This window comes from Antennarius striatus, chromosome 21 (assembly GCF_040054535.1).
Source record: "Antennarius striatus isolate MH-2024 chromosome 21, ASM4005453v1, whole genome shotgun sequence".
Taxonomy (NCBI): Eukaryota; Metazoa; Chordata; class Actinopteri; order Lophiiformes; family Antennariidae; genus Antennarius; species Antennarius striatus.
This window is the reverse complement of record NC_090796.1, coordinates 13,816,542-13,838,823: the sequence shown is the minus strand read 5'-3', so window position 1 is coordinate 13,838,823 and position 22,282 is coordinate 13,816,542. Positions and strand designations below refer to the sequence as shown.

Below are 22,282 nucleotides of genomic sequence, written 5' to 3'. Positions count from 1 at the left end.
TGTTTGTTCTGAAAATGTTCATTTTTGTTCGGTGTTATCTCTGACTTCCAGTTGTACCTTCATACAATAGCATCACTAGTTTGATATGTTGCGTCATTTCTGTGTTTGTAATACGCATTTCTATTTTTCTCTGCGCAGGCCGTGTCCTCAACTGGCGAGCAATCAAAGGGCTTTGCGTCCACTCGCTGCCTGGTCGTAAGATACACATTTGTCACACTCAGATTTTGTGAGTCTGACAAATTGCGTTCGGGGCTTCGTTTGGACCCGGGTGTTTGTGTCAAACATGGGCAACCAGAGATCAGCCCGGCCCCTCTTGCTCCTGCTGCTGCTCCTGCTGCTGCTGGCCAGGATGTCACAGCTGTGGGCCTTTCCCTTCAGCCCGTCCCTGGATTTGGATGTGACTCCAAGGACAACTGTCTTCTACAAAGGTGAGAGGTGAAGAGAAAAGTGTTCTTAATCGTAGTTATGAGATGATTACAGTCTCCTTGTCTTCAAGGAAACGGACGGATGGATGTAAGGATATGGAGAAAGGAATCAGTCTCAGATTGAAACTTCTATTTGAGATGCGTCCCATCTCTTTCAACGCTCTTACCGCTTCCTTATTCAATGCCATTGCTACTCCTGAAGACAGCTCCTTCACACTCTAGTTATTAATCGCCTGTCTCATGCCCTGTCCCGGATCACATGGCTCAGCAAACACCTCTAATGAAACAATGGACGAGAGCCTCCCAGAAAAGAGGACCTGGTCTCAGTTGGGCTGATTAGTGTCCGAGTAAAAAAAACAAACAGAAAGTACTGCTGACGAGGAGTTTTGGCCTTGGTGTTTATTTACGGGTCTATACACAGATCATGAGGACCTTTATCCCTTCTAGTTATCAGCCTCATTTGCCAACAGCTTTCCCTCTGCAGCGGCAGGGAGAAGGGAACGTTGGACTGATCGGACAGCCTTGTCCTACCTCTACTCCACCCCCCTATCCACTCCTCCTTAGTCCTCTGAGTATAGGTATTATTAGAGGGAGGGGTGGTGCAAACGGGAGTCATGTCTGCTGCAAGCATAGCTCATCCCGTGCAATGTCATCCCAGCAGTTCGGAGTTTTGCGGTGTGAGATGATGCGTCGGAGTCGGGAGGATGGGAAAGATACACTGCTCGATGTTCTGAATCAGAATGATAATCAGAGATGAGAAGAGAGAGAAAATCATACAACAGGGGAGGGGTCTCACTACGGTGCATTTTCTCGATCAAGCGTGAGAGGAACTGCAGAAATTAAGAAGTTGTATTTGCATTTTGGACATGAATGTTTTTCTTAAATATATAAACATAAAATGCACAAATCTTCAAGACTGCATGACTTATAAAACCTGCTGTTGAGGAGCTGTTTTCTCTACCCAACTGGAGTTGATTGCTCTAGTTAGTAGTACTGCTGCAGATATGTTCTAGCCAAATGAAATGGCCACACTCGATTAACTCGGAAGAGTTAACTCGATTAACACTGAAAAGTGAATTGCGTGGGGCGTCATGTATGGGTCATAAAGCCTCGTTGGGAGTTTGCAAGTGCGTCATAGAGAGAGGTTATTGTCTATCTGAATGCTTTTAGTTGACATTTACTCATCTTTCATTCTGAGTCAGATTATAAATCATACACACTCTGCTTACAGTGGACACTTTACTCTTCTGCAGCCAATCATTCCACATTTTATTTTTCTCTTTGGCCTCAAAGTTGTCCTTGACCTACTTTCCGTGGTGTGTGCTGCATGTACGTTTGTGTCACCACGCATTTCATCAGTCTCCATGTGTGTCTGCATAGCCTTCTGCATTATGGGTACGTTTGTGTGTATGCATTTAGTTACATCATGTATCTGCACACATGAACCTTCTGTCTCTGCCCCCGTGGTGACACATGTCACTTGACAAATGGCAGATCGTGATAAAGATGCATGCATTGGTGTGCAATGATGTATACGGAAGAAATGGTGGCTGGTATATGTCGGACTTCTTGTGGGTGGATTTGTATTATGTTTTGTTAGCTTGAATGAGGAGGTGCTCTTTGATTTACAGTATGCCCTGACAGAGTGGGAGTGCAAGGGCATGGTCAGTCAGAGGGGAATGAGAGGGAAACATGACACAATGTGACTATTTTCTCTCTTTAATGAGGTTGCCGAGGGACAGCAAACTGTAGAAGAAATAAAAAACATTCCGCAAACAGTTATAACCTTGCCGCGCAAACATTTCCTCAATAAACTCGCAGATCTTCAAGCTGAAATGCGTTGGTGTTGTTGGTTTCCATAATGGTTTTCTAGCCATTATGTAAAGCTGGTCTAATCAATATTTTTATAACTAAAATAAATCATGTAAAAATGCACGTCTTGTTGAAAGAGAGATAATTATCACCAACTCTGTAGTTTCCTTAAGCTGTAAGAAGTGTTTTAGAATCTATGAGCTGTTTCCACTCAGTCTTGTTGCTTTCATAGACCAACATAGTGTAACATTTAGTGGGCAGACTAAACCAGAGGGAATGTTAGATTTTAGAGTTTGGGAGATCAGATGTTCAGCATATAAAGCTTTTTTATGTCCTGTGATATGAATAAAGTACCTAATTTATGTGAAAAATGTGTCATACCAAACTAACGTCCCCACATTCCAGACGAGCCAATGAATCAGAAGCTGGTGCACTTCTAAACTGTGGGGATTTGTCTCTTACTATTGTGTTTGACAGCTGTACAGGAAGATTTATGTGTTTTGAAGGGCTGATTGAATCTGATTAGATTGATTTTCCACTTTTTCTCTCTCTGCCACCAGACCTGAAGTAACAGGGTTGTGAAATATTGATGCACTCACTTTAAGTTGCTCCATGTCGCTATAGCAAAGCAGGTCTTAGTGGTAAGATTCATACTCATTGCTACTGTTGTTTTTGGTGGCGGATATAAACTTTGCCAGCTTGATGCTTTTTGTAAATAAAGATTGTCTTGTCTCGTAATTACAGCGTCGGAGAGGCAGTCCACTGAGGGTTAGCAATTTAGTATTCAGCAAAGTCTATTATTGTCTTTGCAAAACAGCTGCATTTACTGTATGTGCTGTGCTGTGCGATATACACACACATTATCATCTGGGCCGTGGCGGCTGTCTTGTTTAATCTCCTTCTCTGTTGTGGGTGACAGCATTGTTAACACAGAGACCACCATGATGCTGTGATCCCCTTTCCATCTGATCGTTCTTGCTCTGAGTTTCTGAAAGCATCTTATTGGTGCTTCACTGATATCATCTGGTGAGACCCGCAATAACACGGAGGGGCCATCTGCGACTCGTTTGTGGAGTCAGATCGCCTTTGACATCAAAGCTTTCATTTCCTTTTTCTAACGTTCTGCCCTCGCTGTTTTTGTCAAAACCCCAAGGATTGCTTTGGGTATGACATGATGTCGTGTTTGTGTCGTTGGACGTCGTGCTCTGCTTCCTCTTTGATGAGATGCCGAACAAGTGATGTCTGACATTTGACATTAGTCACGAAGAAATGACTACATACATTTCAATAGGTAGTTCCTGTTTTTCTTTGAATCATAACTTCTTAAAAACCACATTTGATTGACAACTACGCCTGTATTGACAATGGATGGATAGACAATGCCACTGCATTGAAGCGGTCAAGCATGAGCGTCTGTGATAGGAACTTAGTATTGTGAATTATGCATAAGTAGGGCAAAGCAGGGAGAGGGTCTGGTGGACCTGGGGTACTGGCAAACACAAATTAAACCAAGTAATTGGTTCCTTCGGTTTTTCTGGGAAAACAAATGATTTGACCTCAGCATTCTGAAATTTATTCCAAGTTGGTAAGAAGCCCGATCAGACCTGGTGTTTTTTGTAAATCTGACTTAAGCAAGACAACACTAGTGAAATATTAATAGGTAATAAGGCCATTTGAGCATTAAAATCAAGACTAAATGCAAAAAAAATGTGAAAACGAAATGCTGATTTGAATTTTGCATTGGAAAATGGCAAAACGCTGAGATGTTATGGATGGTGTATGGCAGGGTCGCTCAATATGTTGACCGGTTGATCCCGTTTTTTTTTTTTCTTAAACTTAAGCAAAAGTATAAAAATGAGTGGGGGAGCTGGAACAAGTAAGAAAAAAACAAACTTAACACTTTCATACGGAATGGGAGGAGGCATTTTTTTCACTATGATATTTTAAAAGTGAAGGAATTAAAATGCCAGTTGTCTGGACAGCAATCAACCAACGTCAGAAGCGAAAGCTGCCTCCGAAGCATCGTTCTGGGTGATTTTAAGATCAAAAAGCCCTTCCAAGATAGAGAGATGGTAAAAGAGGCATTTGTAGAAGCAGCTGACTCAAATAATTAATGAATAGTTAATGCATTTCAAACAAAAGATGCAATATCTCTCCTCGAAGTTGCAGCTCCATGATTTAGCAAACTTCCACAACCTGGCATCAGAGATGGAAATGCAAGAGAGACTGACAATCGTCTGTCGGAGTTCGACAATCGCTTTCAAGAGTTTTCTTTGCCTAGTTGCCAAATTCATGTGCTGTGATTTTCAAAAAGAGGTTGAGGTTGATTCACTAGCATCAAAAATAGCAGCGATGTTTCCCCTGAACTCTCCTGGATTGGAAAATCAGATTTTGTCTCTACAATCCGACATTCAGCTGAAGGCCACAGCTCACAGACACTTCTGGAACTTCCTCAACAAAAGTACCCCAACATGAGGAAATGGACAGTTCCCCTTATTTGTGTTCACCAGCCTTTTCCCACATGAAGATCATGAAGTCCAAGTACAGTTCCGCCATGACTGATGATCATTTGGAAGTGTGCTTGAGGCCGGCTGTCAGCAGCTAATGTCTGGAGTATTCATCCCTGACTGATTCCATTCAGTGGTAGTCATCAGAGTAAACTGACAAAAAAAAAAAAAAGAACACAGTTAATTCTGTTGTGTTGTACATTTATGGGCTCATGTGGTTATGCTACGTACAAAGACCTCTCAATATATGTAAAAATAAATATATGTTTTGCATTTTTGTAGTAGGTAGATCATTTTGACTTGGTCATTTTATTTTATAAGCTGAAAAAGTGTGAGCACCCCTGCTGTAAGGAAAGAAACAAACCTCTGCTTCACTTTCTTTTCCTCTTGTTTTCATACACATGGAAATCCAGTTGTTTATTAATTCTTAAATGTCCAAAGTAATGTTTGCTGCATCTTGAATCTACTTTAGAAATGAAGAAGAGATGCTTATATAATGGGGGTGAAGATGACAACACTTGGCAGTTCTGACGCTGTCCAAAGACGTTGAGTCGGTCGTTCCTTCCAGCATTTGTTCCCAAATTTATTTGTACTCACGTGTGTCACATGGCCCCCGTGGCGTAACTAGTGATGAGTGAGTCACACAGGAAGTCACACTCCAGTATACACACACACACACAACCCGACAGTGGATTTACAATCATCCCAGACCCTTGTGTAGGATTACAAATATGTTTGAACGCACCACCTGTGACGGCTCAGCGTTGAGACGCTGCAAATATTCACCTGTCAGATCCTTTGAGTCACCGACGGAGATGTCTGCACCCGTTTTCAGGAGACAAATGAAGGATGAAATAAGTGTGTGTGTGTGTGTGTGTGTGTGTGTGTGTGTGTGTGTGTGTGTGTGTGTGTGTGTGTGTGTGTGTGTGTGTGTGTGTGTGTGTGTGTGTGTGTGTGTGTGTGTGTGTGTGTGTGTGTGTGTGTGTAGTGGAAAACATGGCAGATGTTTCTGAGGACCAGTTGTTTTGACCTGTTCTCCTCACTGAACAACTAGCTGTACATTAAAAAAAAAAACAGGTTAGTATTAACACACACACACACACACACACACACACACACACACACACACACACACACACACACACACACACACACACACACACACACACACACGCGCGCGCGCGGGATGACAACAGTAAATAGAAACCAGCCAGCAGGCTGAGAGACTTCTGGCACGCCTCAGTGCTTTGTTGACTTTTTTCATTGATTTTGGTGTAAAAGCACACTGTATATGTGTGTGTGTGTGTGTGTGTGTGTGTGTCCTTATGTCTGGTGTGTGTGTGTGTGTGTGTGTGTGTGTGTGTGTGTGTGTGTGTGTGTGTGTGTGTGTGTGTGTGTGTGTCCTTATGTCTGGTGTGTGTGTGTGTGTGTGTGTGTGTGTGTGTGTGTGTGTGTGTTTGTGTGTAAGCAATGCCGATCACCTCGTCTGGGAGGACTGGTGCAGCCGGGTTAAGAAGGGTTCATGGTTCATGGCCATTGTTCCCCTCTGATCGTCCCAACGAGAGAGGAAAGCAGATCAACTTTTGGAGGCAGTTTTAGATCCGGTTTTACGCCTTCCAGCGAGATCACAAGATCCAAAGCGAGAGAGACAACCTGAGCAGCTGACGCCACCGTCAAGCAGCAGTGAACATTTGTAAACCAGTGTGTTACGTTGAGTCTCTCATTAGGTCTGTGATGAAAACCGACAGTATAATCAGAAATGACTTTGTCTCAGGTCATTCCTAAACAAACCAGTTTAGGACTGGGTTAGTTAGTTCTGTGTGAAGGTTACGGTTTATTCAGGTTTGATCTGAAGCCCTGGAGGGTTAAAACTCCAAACCTCCAGGAAAGTTTGTCAAACTTCGTTGGGGGTGACTCGTGTATTTGTTCTTCTAATTCAATGTTTTCCAATTACTATGGTAATGATGAGAAAAAACATTTAAAGCAAGTCTTCTTCTGTGTGTGTTTATATCCTAATATAACCCCAAGACTGCAAGATTGAGTATAAAATTGTGACAGGAAAGTGGGGTAAAATAATGAAAAATCATCTCTGTGGTCTGATGTCTGCTGAGTCCAGCTTTTATCGGACCGATGCTGCAGCACAGCAGCAACCGATCTGTTGTGTGGTAAGACGAGAACATTTCTTCATCTTTCAGTTGGTTTGAACTGGATCCACATCAAACACAAGCCCTCCTCCTCCTCCTCCTCCTCTGTGTGTGTGTTCTGACAGAAATGAGCATTGGGTTTCTCTTTCACATGTGCGTCGCCTCCAAAACATGTTAAGTTTTTAATAAGTCATAGTTTCCTGGATAAAAAAACAAACAAAACACCATCCGATGACAGTCTGAGGTCAAGGTCGCTTCGCCTCTGCTGCCTTGGAGCCGGGGACGTTTTCCACGTCACGTTGGTCCCTCTCGCTTGTAATATCATGCAAACGCTATTTTTATAAGATAAAAACCAAGGCTTTTGCTCACAATTGGATGACTCACGAGTAGTAGGCATTATAACGTCGCCTGGGGCTGCCTTTGTGTTTGCATAACTCGTTCTCTGAATGTGATATCGGAGAAGAATCTTGCCCCTCATGATGAGGGTTGCGTTGTATTTTAATGCACTTTTGTCTGTGTGTGCATGTCTTCTACTCCATCATCTTCATTATGCAATTCATTGCCCACAGTAGATTCAGCATAATGTATTTATGCATGCAGACCTTTGTTATTTGTGTATTTGCATGCTGCAGAGAGTTTTGTCCAATTGACTCCTTCCAGAGCCCCAGTCCTTCATTAGAATCTCGCCCTTGGCGTGTCCTGATCTTTGGATGTGTCAGAGGAGCTGTGGGATGGCTCATTCAAATCTGACGCTGACGCACTATTTGTTTGTAGGAAACATTTGGAGCTAGAGGAGTTTTAGCTATGGTCACCTCATGGGGAGGCTACAGCCACGGGTTAAATATGCAACAAATAAGCTGGTAATGAATGGCTGAAAGCGTTGCAAAGGCTGCAGGCTGTTTTTGGAAAGATATTTCACTACAAGGAGAATCTGTGTAGATAATTGTGTCTGAAAGTACTTGGATCTATTTTTTGCAGTTTTTATCTTTATAGGCCAGATTTTAAAATAATGGTGCCAGTAAGGATCTCAGACTTAACAGCTTTACAGCAACTGAAGCTAACTGCTAACCTAAATATGTCAACAAAGCTTTCAAGAGCGTCCTCTGATAGCACACAAATGGATTCTATAATCAACCCCTGATTGGCTTGTCATGATGTTATCCTATTTAAAAAAAAACTTCTACTACACAGGAAATACTATCGTCATACAGGAAGGATTGAAAATTTCATGCGAGGAAAGTCTTATGCAATGAAAAATATTGCAAAGCGCTATAAATAATGGCTTATAAAAACTCTAGAGCTGACCGTTTTGTAATTCATGAGGAGGATTTCCTCTATGTGGTGTCATTCCTCCCATCTGTCATACATATAGTCAGTCCAGCGGGCACTACAGATGGAAATAACCAAATTAGGCTCTATCCCCATCATTGTCTGGTTGACAGTAAGAAAAGAACATGGCAGTGAGGATGGCGAGCGTTCAGAACGACTGCAGTCTGACTCAGGCTTCATGGGCGCCAATGTAGAGCTACCGCCACCACCCAGTGCGTCCGTGTGGCAGTTTGACAATCACGCCGTCACGTGGGGAGGAAAGGACCTGCTATGTGACACGGGGGTGGGGGTGGGGGGGTCTTAACAGTATTCATCGTGTTGTATTACGCAAGATCAAACCCCGCTGGGAATCTCACTGCCATCGGTTTTTTTTTTTTTTTTTTTTTTACATCGCTGTGAATTGAACCTGTAAATGTGTTGGGAAGCCTGTAGTTGAATTAATAAGAGTCTGAGTGAAAGCCTTGAAGAGTGAGAGAGAATTTATCCTCCTCATTCTTTGGCTTTGCATAACCAAGGACTCCAGATTCTTTGACTAGTTTACAGACCAACTTAAACCAAAAAGAACTCATCATTTTGTCTCTCAGGCTTGTTGGATGAAAACAAAATCAGAGTTGTCTCAAACAAACGTCACCGCTGCGTAGATGTTTTTAGGTGAGTGGGCAGAGCTTGATATTGATTATATTTTTTAATATATTCCTCCTTCAGTTCCTGATCTAAATGCAGATTAAGCTTGTGAAAAATTATGTCCATTTTTGAATGGCACTGACAAGTTTTTTACCATTTTTTGTGTTATCATGACTTCAAACCTGTAAATTATAACAAGATTCTGACAGGAAGTGGTCATCAGGTGACTGATCTTACTCTTCCATGTTCAGAACGAGCTCGGAAAATCCATCTGGTAGTTGACATGTTGGTGATGTCTTAATGAAGAGACAGAAAAGCAAAAGCATGACCCCCTTAGTGGAATGAATCAAATTCAATCAATTCAATGGAAGGTGAGGCTTCTTCTTGAACCGGATCATCTTGCAGGAGCTGTAAGGGACTCTTAAAAAAAAAAAAGGAGAACACGGGAGCAGATTAACATTCAGGACCTCACGCATCTCTGAATCGATAGTTAGGGGGCAAATATAGGTTGTGCTCTCGCTGGGAGGCGTGACATTCGGTTCGCGACAGAAAAGAAAGAAGGAGACAGAGGCCGTTAAGATGTGAGGCGATTAATAAGCCCATCTGCTCTCTGCTGACTCATTCTGGATCTGTAAAGCTACTCCTGCAGGAGATCTGCAGAGGAAAACCATGTCCTCCTTTTTTATTATTACCTCGCAGCAGCAGGGCAACCTGCCCCCGTTTCTAACGCGCGATGCCAGTGTCCGTTCAAATGTTACGTTCTTACTGTTGATCCAAGAACAAAAATATTAATCAGAATTTACTATAGTAACATGTACGCACACACACACACACACACACACACACACACACACACACACACACACACACACACACACACACACACACATAGAGCGAGAGAGCAAATATTACCCTGATGTGGTCTGGCGTTACTGGGGCATGATTCCTGCTGAATGCCCTAAAATTCTGCTTCCCCTGTGCCCCCCCCCCCTCAACCCGACACGCCGTCTCGGCAATCACTCCGGCGACGCCCCCTTTTTTCCCAGCTTTCCTCTCACGTCACCATCAGCCCTGGTTTTATGCATGGTTTTAAGATGATGATATACTTGCAGGTCTGCTGGGCAGCTCCCGCTTCTCCGGCTCGTCCCAGAACTACAGCGTCCTGCTGCTGGAGGAGGAGGCTGGGGGGTTTCTGTACGTGGGAGGCAGAGGAGCTCTGTATGCACTTAACACCTCCAACATCAGCACACCTGCAAACCTCTCAGTGAGTAACAGGACGCCGCAGGTCACAGATCATCCTGTAATTACCCCCGTTTAGAATGAAAAAGGAAAAAAAAAAACCCTCCATTTTCACAAGTTTTCTCTCCTTTCACAAGAGTTAAATGAGGACAAACTAATAATAGCTTTAAGCAGGCTGAGCCAGTCCCGTTGTGTTCCACCAATTTTTTGGGATGTCGAAGTTCATTCAGGAGCCGCTGAGGACCATCAGAACCGAAAGTGTCTCGTCTTATTCTCCTCTCTTCCTGCCGATCGCACGCTCGTTTTACTTCTCGATCTTTCTTCGTCTGTTTTCCCACCCTCTTCATTGACTTGACTCTTCCTGATCTTGCGACTCCTTGTTTGCAGATCGATTGGGCAGCCCCCCCTGAACAGAAGACGCTGTGTCTTAATAAAGGCAGAAACAATCAGGTAAGCGACCGTGCTTTTCTCTCAGTAGTGTTCTTAGGCTAATCACTCCAATAAAATCACACCCAATCACTCGATATCTGGGTAAAACCGCCCGTCTTGCATTGCATGGCCTATTTTCTCTCTGGCCTTGTTTTTTTTCTCTTTTTTTTCTTGTGGAACCAGAAATAACCCGTTTCTCCCCCTGCAGACCGAGTGTTACAATCACATCCGCTTTCTGCAGCGATACAACGAGACTCACCTGTACGCCTGTGGAACAAACGCCTTCAGGCCTCTTTGTGCTTATATAGTAAGTGCATGATTAAAAATAAATAATGATTAGATTAGCGATTCAACTGGAATGATTGATCGACCGTTTTTCGATGAAAGGATGCAGAACGGTTCAGCTTCTCCTCTGCGTTCGAGGAGGGCCGAGACAGATGCCCTTATGACCCGGCCAAGGGTTACACCGGCCTCCTCGTGGGTAGGTATCATCCTTTGTTTTGTTCCTTCATGCCCATGTGTCTCCATCTTTGAGTATCTCCCACTAACACACACACACACACACACTCTTGTGCAATCCGTTAATCAGATGGTGAAATGTTCACGGCCTCTCAGTACGAGTTCCGCAGCTCTCCAGATGTGCGTAGAAACTTCCCCTTCCCCGTGCTCAGGACAGAAGAGGCTCCCACCCGGTGGCTTCTGGGTAATTGCAACACATAAAACATGTTTGTTTGTTTTTTTAAAACTGATTGATCTGCAGATTAAAGCTAATTAGTTTATTTTGCACTTTAATCGCACTTAGAAGCTGCACATAAAGTTTCTAAGAAGATGCTTCCTGAATGCTAACGGTCCTCATGTATCTGTGTGTGTTTGTGTGTGTGTGTGTGTGTGTGTGTGTGTGTGTGTGCAGAGGCTGATTTCGTGGGCTCGGTTCTGATGAAGGAAAGCATCAACAGCTCCATCGGTGATGACGACAAGATTTACTTCTTCTTCACGGAGAGAAGCCAGGAGCAAATTGCCTACCCGAGCCAGACCAAAGTGTCCCGGGTCGCCCGGGTCTGCAAGGTCAGAGAGCCCGACCGGCCCCGAATGCTATCAGCCATAATCGCGTTAATGCGTTCACTTGGTATTGTGTCTGCAAGGTCGTGAAAAAAAATAAAAAGTTGGAATGGGGAGAAAAGTTCCAAAAATGGCGGATTATTCCATGCTTTATGTGACCGACGGAGACTTAATGCGCTCAGGGAGGCATTCTGTTCTTGATTTCTTCGTCTCGGCTGCTGTTAGACTCTCCCAGTAATTTCAGCGCTGAATGAACCAGCAGCTGCGCCGACGGCGAACCAGCGGTCGTCTCTAATCTCCGTTACTCCGTTGATGGCGTCTCTCACTGTGTGTGCCGCTGTTTCCAGGCAAAAATCAAAGTCTGCCAACCTCCAGTCGAAGCCTCTTCATCTCTTCATTACCATCTCGCCTTCTTCCGTTCCTTGTCATTTTTCTTCGCACCTCATTTCACTGGTAATCACCGCTCCCAGGTCCAGACGGCGTGGCCGCCAACCCTTTCTGGAGGCCTCTCCCCACCCTGTTGTTTCTTTTACGCGTGGCGTAATTATCATCACAGTACGGCATTGCGCCAAATTATTGCTGCGTTCAGTGGCGTGGAAAAAAAGTGACAAAAAAGGAATGATCAATGCTCAGCAATGAGTTTTATGTATATTATTATGTGAGCGTGTGAAAATAAAACTTCGACTGAGTGAGAAAAAAGGAACGAATGAGAACGCTGCGTATTCAGAATGGATCGTTATTGTCCAATCACAGCGAGGGAGCTTCGTGTTTTGCAGCTGGTTTATCTTTTGTCACATGCATTGTTTATGACTTTGTCCCACTTACAAATCAACACTTTTTCTCAATGAAACAAAAACCACTGAATTCTATCCCACAAAATGGTATTTCTAAGAGTTACGGCTACACAAGTGTGTGTGATTGTTCTGCTTTGGCAGAGCCCAGTTCAATTTAAAGACGATAACATTTATTTCCAGTGCTCCAAATGGGGCATTTAATTTCAAACTGCATGTTCCAACTCGCGCTGCTGCAGCCCCGGTGTTCATCTGATGACAATCCGTTCAGACATGTGCCTCGTCGAAAACGTGATTCACCTCAACCTTTTAAGATTTTCTTTGCGCCATTAATGCAGAAGTGACTTTGATTAATGCAGATATGACCAGCTCCTAGTTTTTCTAAGATGACATGATGCATTATGTGTTTCATTTCTCTCACTGGTTTCAGATGTAAATCCTGCATTCTCCAGCGCTTCGTTCCAAATATTGGCGAGCAGGAAGGAAAGTGATTCCTTATTATTCTCTACTCGTGTTGATGTGGGCTTGTCTGAACTAGGCCACAGCAGTCGCGGGCAGATATCAAGCTGGTCCCCAGCGTAGCCCCGTAGCAACCAGACATCCCCTCTGGCTGGGGGCAGATCCGCAGATAGCGAAGGTCTTGGCAGCCTTTGGCCTGAAACCGCTGAAGACTTGTCGTTTCTGAGCCGTCTAACGAGTTGTCCTCTCGTGTTTGTCGCTTCCAAGCGTGACGGCATCTATTTCTTTCACACTCCTGACCTAATTTCACAAAGAAGGGAGTAAAAATCATGCCGACGAAGTCGTCTGGGAAGATAAAGATTAGACATCACTCCCTTTCAATCACTTTAGCTGTCAGTATCCTGCTATCTAATCTCTTTCTTACACCTTCTGTTCTATTCCCTCCATCATAACTCTACTTGATTAACCTCTGTCACAGTCACAAAAAAATAGTAGATGCGTCTTTTTCCTCTTTTCCCTCTCTTTCTCTTCCTCTGCACCAAACAATTGCCGCGTTTAATTGATGGAAGTCTTCCTAATGCAGCCTCTTTTATTTCCATCACATGTGCGTTACGTTGATTTATGCCCCCCTTGCTTTTGGCTGCGTGGGGAGACTTTTGACGAATGACAGATGTCTGCGGAAGACATAAACACAGAGAAATGAGGTGCTTTATTTCCGATAAGGAGAGAGAGTCTTGTTTTTCCTCTCTCTCTTCTAAATGAGGTGTACCAAATTACTCTTTTAGAGAGCGATTTCTTTCGGCGTCGCCCCCCCACAGCCCTGCCAAAATGTAATTAGAGCAAATGTGCTAAAGTAGCCCTCCGAGCAAGAACACCGCAGTTTCTCCCTTCATCAGACTCCTCTTTCCTTCCCTTCTTTATGTGTCTATAGGTATGTGCACAGAATGATTCCAGTAATAATACAGATGAGTATCCTCTAAGCATCCGTCCATCCCCTCCTCTGTGTGCAGAACGACTGGGGCGGCCAGAGGACCCTGCAGAGGAAATGGACCACCTTCCTGAAGGCCAGGATCGTGTGTTCGGTCCCCGAATACGAGCTGCACCTCAACATCCTGCGCAGCGTGTTCGTCCTGCAGGGTCCAGATGTTCAGAGCAGCGTTTTCTACGGCATCTTCGGCCTAGAATGGTGAGAGACGGCAAACAAGCTGCATCTGTTGAGATCTTTGTCCCTTTAAAGCACATGTGTCAAGCTCAAGGATAGTTTGATCCTTGATTGATGGAGTTCTGTGGGTTTAATAACCTGATAAATTAAAAGGATTTATTTTAAAACAGAGCAACCAGCAACTGTAAAGTTTGTAACTTGAATCAGTAAAAAAAATTCAGTTATTTAACATTAAGGATTAGTTACGTTTATTTTACAGCAGGTACATTGAGTTACATTTCTAAGTTACATTTGGCCCTTTGAGGACAGCCGTTATTCTGATGTGGCCCTGGGTGAAAATGAGTTTGACACCCCTGCTTCAAAGGGTTAAATTATTTCATTCCATTTTATCTGACAATGTTTATTTTCTATCCGTTGCATCATTTGAAATCAATCTGATGCAGATTTGAGTCTGGATCATTTAAGTCAGTCTCATTTAGAGGCTGCATCTTAAAAGCAAGTAAAAATGACATTTATTGCTCGCAGCTGTTGCTTTAAAACATCACTTTGGACACTCTGGAAGGTTTTTCTCTGTTTTTCTGTTCTTATGGACAGACTGTTTGATGAATGATGAAAGTGATGGAAGATGAACTTTTTAGTGGGGGTGGGGGGTAGGGAGGGGGAGAAACACCATTATCAGAAACCTCAGGTGACTTGTTATCCACTCAAGCTGCAGCCAGATCTGACATGACTGTGTGTTTGTGCTGATATGCGGAGTCATGCTGCATGAAACCGCCCCCAAGGCCATTTAGACTGTGATAGAGAGGATCTAATCGGGCCGGTAACACAATCTGGTGCTTTTTATACGCCACACTTCCTTTGGTGGATATTTGATCTCCTCGTTGGACCCGGCAGCTGTTCATCTTCTCTGTCTTGTCTTGTCCCGCTTCAGCCCGGACTTCTTTCAAAAAAACACAACATCCACCTGTGTGAGTCGTCATCATCCGGGCTTTAGAGTCAAGCGTGCGTGAAAGAATAAGCCCCTGAGCTGTTCTCGATGGTTTTGAAGACAGATTCTGGTTTCACTTCTTTCACGTCTCTCTCTCTCACTTGAACGCTTTTGAAGGCTGCGGTCGGCGCACAATGGATGTGAGAATGTGACGCAGACGCCCCCGCCATTACTAATCTCACCTTTAGGGCTTAAGATGAAGGGTCAGCTGGTTCTCAACTCCCAACTCACGCTGTTGGATAAATCTTTTCTTTCACCGGTGCACCATAAGACCCACAAATTGTCCTGCTTTATTCATGAGTCACAGGGAGTGGGTGTTACAGTACTGTGAGTGTGGTGTCAAAAAATGTGGAAAACAGATATTTCCTAATGGAGCGGATCCTGGGAGCAGATACCGGAGAGGTAAACCTGTCACTCCTACTTGTCTCCTACATGACTAATTGAAAAGATTCAAGGGACAAAATGTTACCGCCGCAGTTTTCAGACAATGGAGAAAGAATCTGCGCAGCCACGATCTGTGATGTGTTTGAAATGCAATCTGGGAAGGAGCTGCTCCCCTGGATTATAACCTCTCTATGTTGATCCAATATTGAATCGTTAATCCTGAGTGTGTCCTCTGGACTTGTCTCGGGGCGGGTGGGGATTTCTTTTCCAGGAAGAATATCAAAGCGTCTGCTATCTGTCAGTACGCCCTCTCAGATGTGCAAAAGGCCTTTGACGGGCCGTACATGGAGGTCCAGGACTCAAAGTGGAGGGAGTACACCGGGAAAGTTCCAGAGCCAAGACCTGGATCTGTAAGTTTCTACTAATAAAACCTCAGAGTGTTTTAATGTCCGGCTCTTCCCTCCATCATTTCAACATCCGTCTGCCTCTCCAGTGTATAACAGATCTGCACAGATCCCACGGCATCAACTCCTCCAGAGATCTCCCCGACAGCGTCCTCACTTTTGTCAGGAGACACCCTCTGATGGCCGGACAGGTGCATCCGGTCCGGTCGCGCCCGCTCATGTTCAAGAGGAGCGTCAACTATGTGAAGATGGCCGTGCACAAGGAGCCGGCGCTGGATGGGAACATTTATATGCTTCTGTTTCTTGGAACCGGTGAGTTTTCTCACTTGAAAGGTCAAGAAAAAGCACAAGAACGCACAACAACAGCACTTCTGGTAGCTGTTTGCTACGTTCATCGCATAAGTTTAAATGTCCGTAATTTAAGAGATGATAATTAGGACCAAACAATTCAGTTTATTTAGCACAACTACCAACATAAATTCACAAATGATAATAAAATAATGATGCAGTCTGCTTTAAACTCAATAATGAAATGATAAAGAAATGAATGTTAGTTATTGTCTTTCTGTGATTATTTGCAGGAAAAAACAAGTTTTCTTTAAAATTTTTTTAAAGTAAATGTAAATTCTGGGTTGACGAGGTCGTGTCTTTCCTTTCAGATGACGGGTGGCTGCACCGAGCCGTGGATATAAACGGGGAAATACACATAATAGAAGAGTTGCAGCTGTTTGATAAACCCCAGCCCATAGAAAGCCTGGTCATATCCTCCGCTCTGGTAGGTTTTTATACAGAATGGGAATTCAAGCAGTGATGCAAACACAAACCTTTGATCGATCATGATCCGACTTATTGAACCGCTGCAGAGAATTGAGGGTAAACGTGTTGACAGAGGATAAATTTATCTCATAGCAACCTTGCCTGGAAATTTTCCCCTCAAAGTTATATCAATAATTGAGAATTAATCAGCAAATATGCTTCTTATGACAGAATGCATTGGAACACTTACAGTTGTAGATTATAAAATCACAGCTGCAGAAACGGTTTCATCGTTCCTGTCTGTTTTACAGCGGAGCGTCTACGTCGGATCCCACTCCGGACTCGTGCAGGTCCCGATGTCGGCCTGCCGGAGGTACGCTTCCTGTTACGAGTGCGTGTTCGCCAGAGATCCGTTCTGCGGCTGGGACGGGAGGGAATGCGTGGAAATATCTGCTCACCAACAGAGGTGAGGGGGCATTCAGCTCTGAACCAACAACAGCATCTTTACCATAAATCTTCTTCCTGGCTACTTTTATGAATCTGTTTGTATTTACTTCTAAAGATTTACATTTTAAAGGTAATTTTGAATTAAATAAAGGTCAGCGATGTTTAAATAGCCTGAGTTGTATGATTAATTAAATACACTGTCCCTCTTGAATGATTAATAATCGCACAAACGTGCTGAACATTTTTACATTACACGACCTTTTTCGGTCGATGTTTGTGTCTTTCTCCTCAGCCCGACAGCCATAAAAGACTCTAGTTAATTATTTATGCAGCTTACTTTCTCTTCTGAGGGAATTTCTATGAAAGCAAACTCAAAGTAGTCTGCCTGGATTTCCCCTTTCAGCTCAGCAGGAGACCCCGAACATCTCTTACTTTGAATTGCTGTCTACAAACAATTATCTCTATTTTATACTATGTCAAATGTATTTTATTATGTTCTCACATTTACTATCGAACACATTGTAGTGCATTTTAAACCTTAAGTTATAGAGTTATACATAATGTAAAGGCTAAATAGTGGGATTTAAATGGATTTAACTCTTGACCAGTTATATAGAATGCAGCTTCTGATCGATGGGCACACTTTAAATTAAATGCTCCTCACTGATTTGAAATATTAGTATTCCAGTCACCTGAAAAATGTCTTAAAATTATCTATTTTCATTCCACTTGAAAAAAAACTTGCAAAGTAAAAGTACTTTCTGTTTAGTCACTGTGAATCCTGCATATTAAATACAGTTTAAAAAAAAAAAAAAGACATTAAAATAACCTTAAAACCTTTATCTGCATTTTGTTTTGAGCAGAGTGTTAGCAGGTCCGGGTGGGTTTGCACAGGTGCATATTAAAAAAAAAAACCCTTCCAAACAAAACACACTCAGTCGTGGGCATTGGCTTTGGCGCTTGACTGTTTGTGTGTGCATGAGTGAGTAACAGACATCTTAATCTTCATTAGAGCAGCAGTCACATCAGCCTCTCCTGTGGATTTGTTTCAAACGCAGCGCTGGGTTTGGGGAAAAGCAGCAAACGGAGCTGAATGTTAATGGGAAGGATGGATGGATGTGCAGCATTCGACATTAATCGAGACGCACGCCGAGACCATAACAATACCGGAGTTTTACTAAATAATTATTGTGTCTGAAAGAGTCCGAGAGAAGCAGAGCTGTCATATCTATGGAATAGATTTGTCTTTTTTTTTGGCGGATGAATGCGTCTGATTGGTGGCCATAGAGGAAGAGAGACAGCAATAATTATAGGAACAGAATAACTGCAGATATATATGACAAATATGTCCAGGTGTAATATTAATACCAGCTGGAGCTACAAAGAGAATACAGGCGTAACATTTGCACTAGATTACTCACATATTATATCCGAATCGATATGTTCTTTAACTGATAATTACTGATACGATCAATACTGCAACTGATTGACTTCTGTTTGTTTCAACTCGATTTTATTCTGTTTGTTTTCAGGTCAAACTTAACCCAGGATATCTCCAGAGGGATCAGAGGCTGTAAGGAGAATTCAGGAAACGGTATGCATGCGTCTTTTACTTCCTGTCTCTTCCCTTTGACTAACCGTCCTGACTCTCACACTCCCGCTGATTATGAGTGGAAAAAAATCCAACGCTCTGCTCTTCTTCAGCGCCTGAAACCTCAAGCGTTTAACAGCTATTAAGGGATTTCTTCGGAGGGTGCTCCTTACCCACCCACCCCCTAGGTCCATTTCATACGTTTCAATCAGTCCTTTCCTTGTTGGAGATCAGGTGGTCGTGATGTTCCGCCTTGGTAAGGCGACACCGTATCTAAACAGACTTATGAAATGCGATGGCGAAGGTGTTCTGAAAGGCTTTTGGAGATGAAGCGTGACCTGACATCTCGTTCTGTAATCTCCCTCACATCCTGCGCCCCTTTCTTTTTTATCTTCCTCTCTCTCTCTCTCTCTCATCTCGTCTCATTTCTGTGTCTCAGCGGTCCATCGGCGGCGGTCTGTGATGGCGGGGGATGATGTACTACTCCAGTGCGAACTGCGATCCAACCTGGCGAGTCCACGCTGGACTCTGAATGGCAGAGAGCTCCAGGGATACAGCCTGAATTCCGGCTACCGCGTCGGCACAGATGGCCTCCTGGTGATCGGAGCTCGCGCCCAGCAGAGCGGGTCTTATCGCTGTTTTGCCGTGGAGAACTCGGTCTCGGTCCTGGTTTATCTTTACACCGTCAGGGTGCACACAGACTTCCCCGTGGAGCCCACGGCAACCAAGACCCCCACCACGGCGTCGGGCCCGTTTGTTTTCTCCACCAGCGGCGCCACCGAGCAACCCCTGCCCTCGCCTCCTGCCCCGCTGGCTCCGACGTCGGACTTCCAGACTTACCGACACATGGAGGCCATCTACATTTCCCTGGTGGCGGTGCTCGGGGGGCTTTGCCTGGTGCTGACTGTGGTGTTGCTATACGTAAGCTTCTGCACCAGACGGGCCCCTCGGAACAGGAAGTTCTCAGAGCACGGCCTTCACGTCTTGGGGACCTCCGAGAGAAGGAGGAGCTCCCACCTCGAACTCACAACCATCTCCAGCCACTGCAACGGCCGCCGGGGTCGGCGGTCCATCTCTGTGCCCACCTTCGGAGACTTAAACGACGGCTTCCTCCAGATAGTTCCGGGCGAGGGAGAATTTTCTCCGGCCAAAACACCTCCCCCTGCACCGCCTCTTCCTATGCCGCCCCCTCTGCCCAACATGGATTACGCCAACGGGCTGTCGGCCACTCTGCCCAGCGTGTTGAGGAAAATGAACGGGAACAGCTACATGCTCCTCAGGCAGGCCGACTCGGAGGGCATGTCGCCGCTCTACCATTCCTTCACAGAGGAGCTCAACAGGATCCTGGAGAAGAGGAAACACACGCAGCTGGACCTGCAGCCCGATGAGAGCTCCATCTAGGACGCCCTTTTGGGTTCTTGACCCCCTGTTATCAATTTTGACCCCAGAGAGAACTGACTGACTTGGAATCGTCACTGTGTCTGGACCTGGTCTTAAATGGGCAGACCTACATGTGTCCCCGTGATAAATGGGTTGTAATTTCATTTTCAGTGATGGACCAATCAGATACTGCCATTCAGAAAGTGGAGCTGGGGAAAAAGTTGTTCCATGTACTGCAGTGTTAAGTGTACAGTGTACCGTAGGTCGGGAACTGGATGAGCTACCTCAGTGTAGAGGCTTTCTGGACACGCATGACAAGACACAAAAGACAAAGGTTGAAATCGATGCATGGACATGACCAGAATTCAGTGTTCAGGTAGTTTTTAGTCAATTTAAGTTAGTTTTTTGTGCATCTTGAACTTATTCTCCACCATAAGTCTGTATTTTTTGCATTATTGGCATAGCTTTAGGCCAAACAAAGTAAACCCATCCCAACTGACCTGAGAGGTCTGGATGCATCATTACCTATAAATATGAATTCAATCAAACTAATTAAAGTAATTTTAGGACTAAAAATATAGATTTGATGTTGAGGTTGACTCTTAAAGAGCTCAGGTGTTCAGACAAATCATTTCAGTTTAATAAATCCGTCTTCTTCTTATTTCCTCTCGTGCAAATTACAGTAATTAAGTGTTGGCAGCGACGCGTTACATCAGAGCCAGGGAAACACATGTGGACAAGTGTGAATTGGGATTTATTGTCCTGTTAATAGATGCAGCTGTAGGACGTTGGTATCCTATTTGTTTGCTGCATGTTCAAAGACGGATTACAAAGAGGGGTTGTTGTTTTTTTTTCCAAAGAACGATATATCAAAGAGATAAAATGCTCTTCATCTAATGTCAGTTAATCAATTGTGTCCTCTGACACGTCGACAATTTGCTTTGCCACAAAGTCTGCAGCATTTTTTTCCCCTAGCAATGTGACCAAATGCTTTTATAAAATAGAACACGGGCAACTTTAAGAGAAGTAAATAAATCTTTGGGGGCCTTTGCAGCAGCGAGCAAACATCTGTCTTTCCAGCTGAGTGTTTAATCAGCTGTTGTAGCGGCGTCTCGGCAGCGGCCCCTCCACGCTGAGCGAGCGTGCATTTGTCAGGATTGGCCGACAGCGGAAGGAACGGGGCGTCTGTTTGTTACGCTTTAGCATCAGAATCGGCGTCACGTGACGATGTGCAAACGTGTATAACAAGATAGATTCACGTTATTACAGAATACAAACTAGTTGTACTATGATGGGTTTGTTCTCTTCCCTTTATTGGTTCAAATGTTTGTTTTGCAAACTAATCCACATCCTGGTGGAGATGTCTGGGCGGAGGCCTCAGTGCGGCTCTTCCATGCTTCCATCCTTGCTGATGAGGCTCAGTGATTCTGCCCCCTCGCTCATTTTTGTGTGATTCGTAAACCGACAGCAGACATGTAACCTGTTCGTTCTGAAAACACCGGACGCTTCGCCTCACAGTTTTGTGAAGATATTCCCAGACTCTGTCTCTTCATAAAAGATCTGTGCAACAGTCTTTTTAAAAAATATTGTAGGTCATAAATATCCAACCCCATACTTACAATCTCTGCTATACGTAATTAGAAAAGACAGAATGCATTAGAAAAGAGACCTCTTTGGATGGAAAACATTTTAATGCGCGTTATCAGAATGCCAAATTGTCTTAAATTATATGTGTGGGTGCATTCAGTTGAGTCTCAGCAAATCTTTTGACTAAAAGCTACTTTATTCTCCTCAATCAACCTGAATGGACCAAAAAATATTCTTCTGTTTCCCCCTTTCCTGTCAGGTGAGCCATGGAGTTCTGTTTTTTACTCATTTATCCATCTGGATGAATCTAAATCAGGATGATTTAGGTTTGAGCGTGATCATATAGACTGTTCTTCTGTTTGTTTGAGACAAGTTAAGTAACCTGGACAGACACCAGCCGTCTTTTCCAGCTCTCTTGCTGTCGACCCTTTTCATTCTTTCACTGTGTCAACCTCGTCTTCATTCCTCTCGTCTCTTTGTCTTTGCTGCCTCTTTGGTTTTGCCGTATCATCGCCTCTGCATGACAGTATCATCCGTTACTCTCTGCTCACATTCTCCTACTCTCTCGTTGCTGTTTTTTTCATTGATACTGATTTAAAGATGTGAGTCATGTTGTATTTAAGTCTCACTTATTTTGCATTACAAATTAAAATGACCACAAACTCCTTGATCATGCTTTTTTTTAATAGAAGCGGCCATCATCCATCCCCCATCATCAAGATGTGAACATTTTTTAACACATTTGGGAAATTATGTCTGCATGTG

At 43.9% G+C, this 22,282-nt stretch overlaps 1 protein-coding gene across 1 annotated transcript; it reads left to right on the top strand.

Moving 5' to 3' along the window:
* The first annotated feature begins 283 nt into the window (after nt 1–283).
* sema4gb (sema domain, immunoglobulin domain (Ig), transmembrane domain (TM) and short cytoplasmic domain, (semaphorin) 4Gb) lies at nt 284–21,114 on the top strand. Its single transcript, XM_068306139.1, has 14 exons — nt 284–428; nt 9,954–10,105; nt 10,468–10,530; nt 10,718–10,816; nt 10,897–10,990; nt 11,099–11,212; nt 11,420–11,574; nt 13,829–14,004; nt 15,624–15,762; nt 15,846–16,068; nt 16,416–16,531; nt 16,824–16,978; nt 18,492–18,553; nt 18,990–21,114. The coding sequence occupies exons 1-14, from the start codon at nt 284–286 to the stop codon at nt 19,949–19,951; spliced, it is 2,655 nt and encodes an 884-aa protein (XP_068162240.1). The 3' UTR covers nt 19,952–21,114.
* The last annotated feature ends 1,168 nt before the right edge of the window (nt 21,115–22,282 follow it).

What these genes read in the sequence shown, in the direction of transcription:
- sema4gb (XM_068306139.1), top strand. Translation starts at nt 284, where the DNA reads ATGGGCAACCAGAGATCAGCCCGGCCCCTCTTGCTCCTGCTGCTGCTC. An exon ending in GACAACTGTCTTCTACAAAG is followed by an intron (nt 429 to 9,953) that starts GTGAGAGGTGAA and finishes ATATACTTGCAG; the next exon opens with GTCTGCTGGGCAGCTCCCGC. An exon ending in GGCCTCTTTGTGCTTATATA is followed by an intron (nt 10,817 to 10,896) that starts GTAAGTGCATGA and finishes TTTCGATGAAAG; the next exon opens with GATGCAGAACGGTTCAGCTT.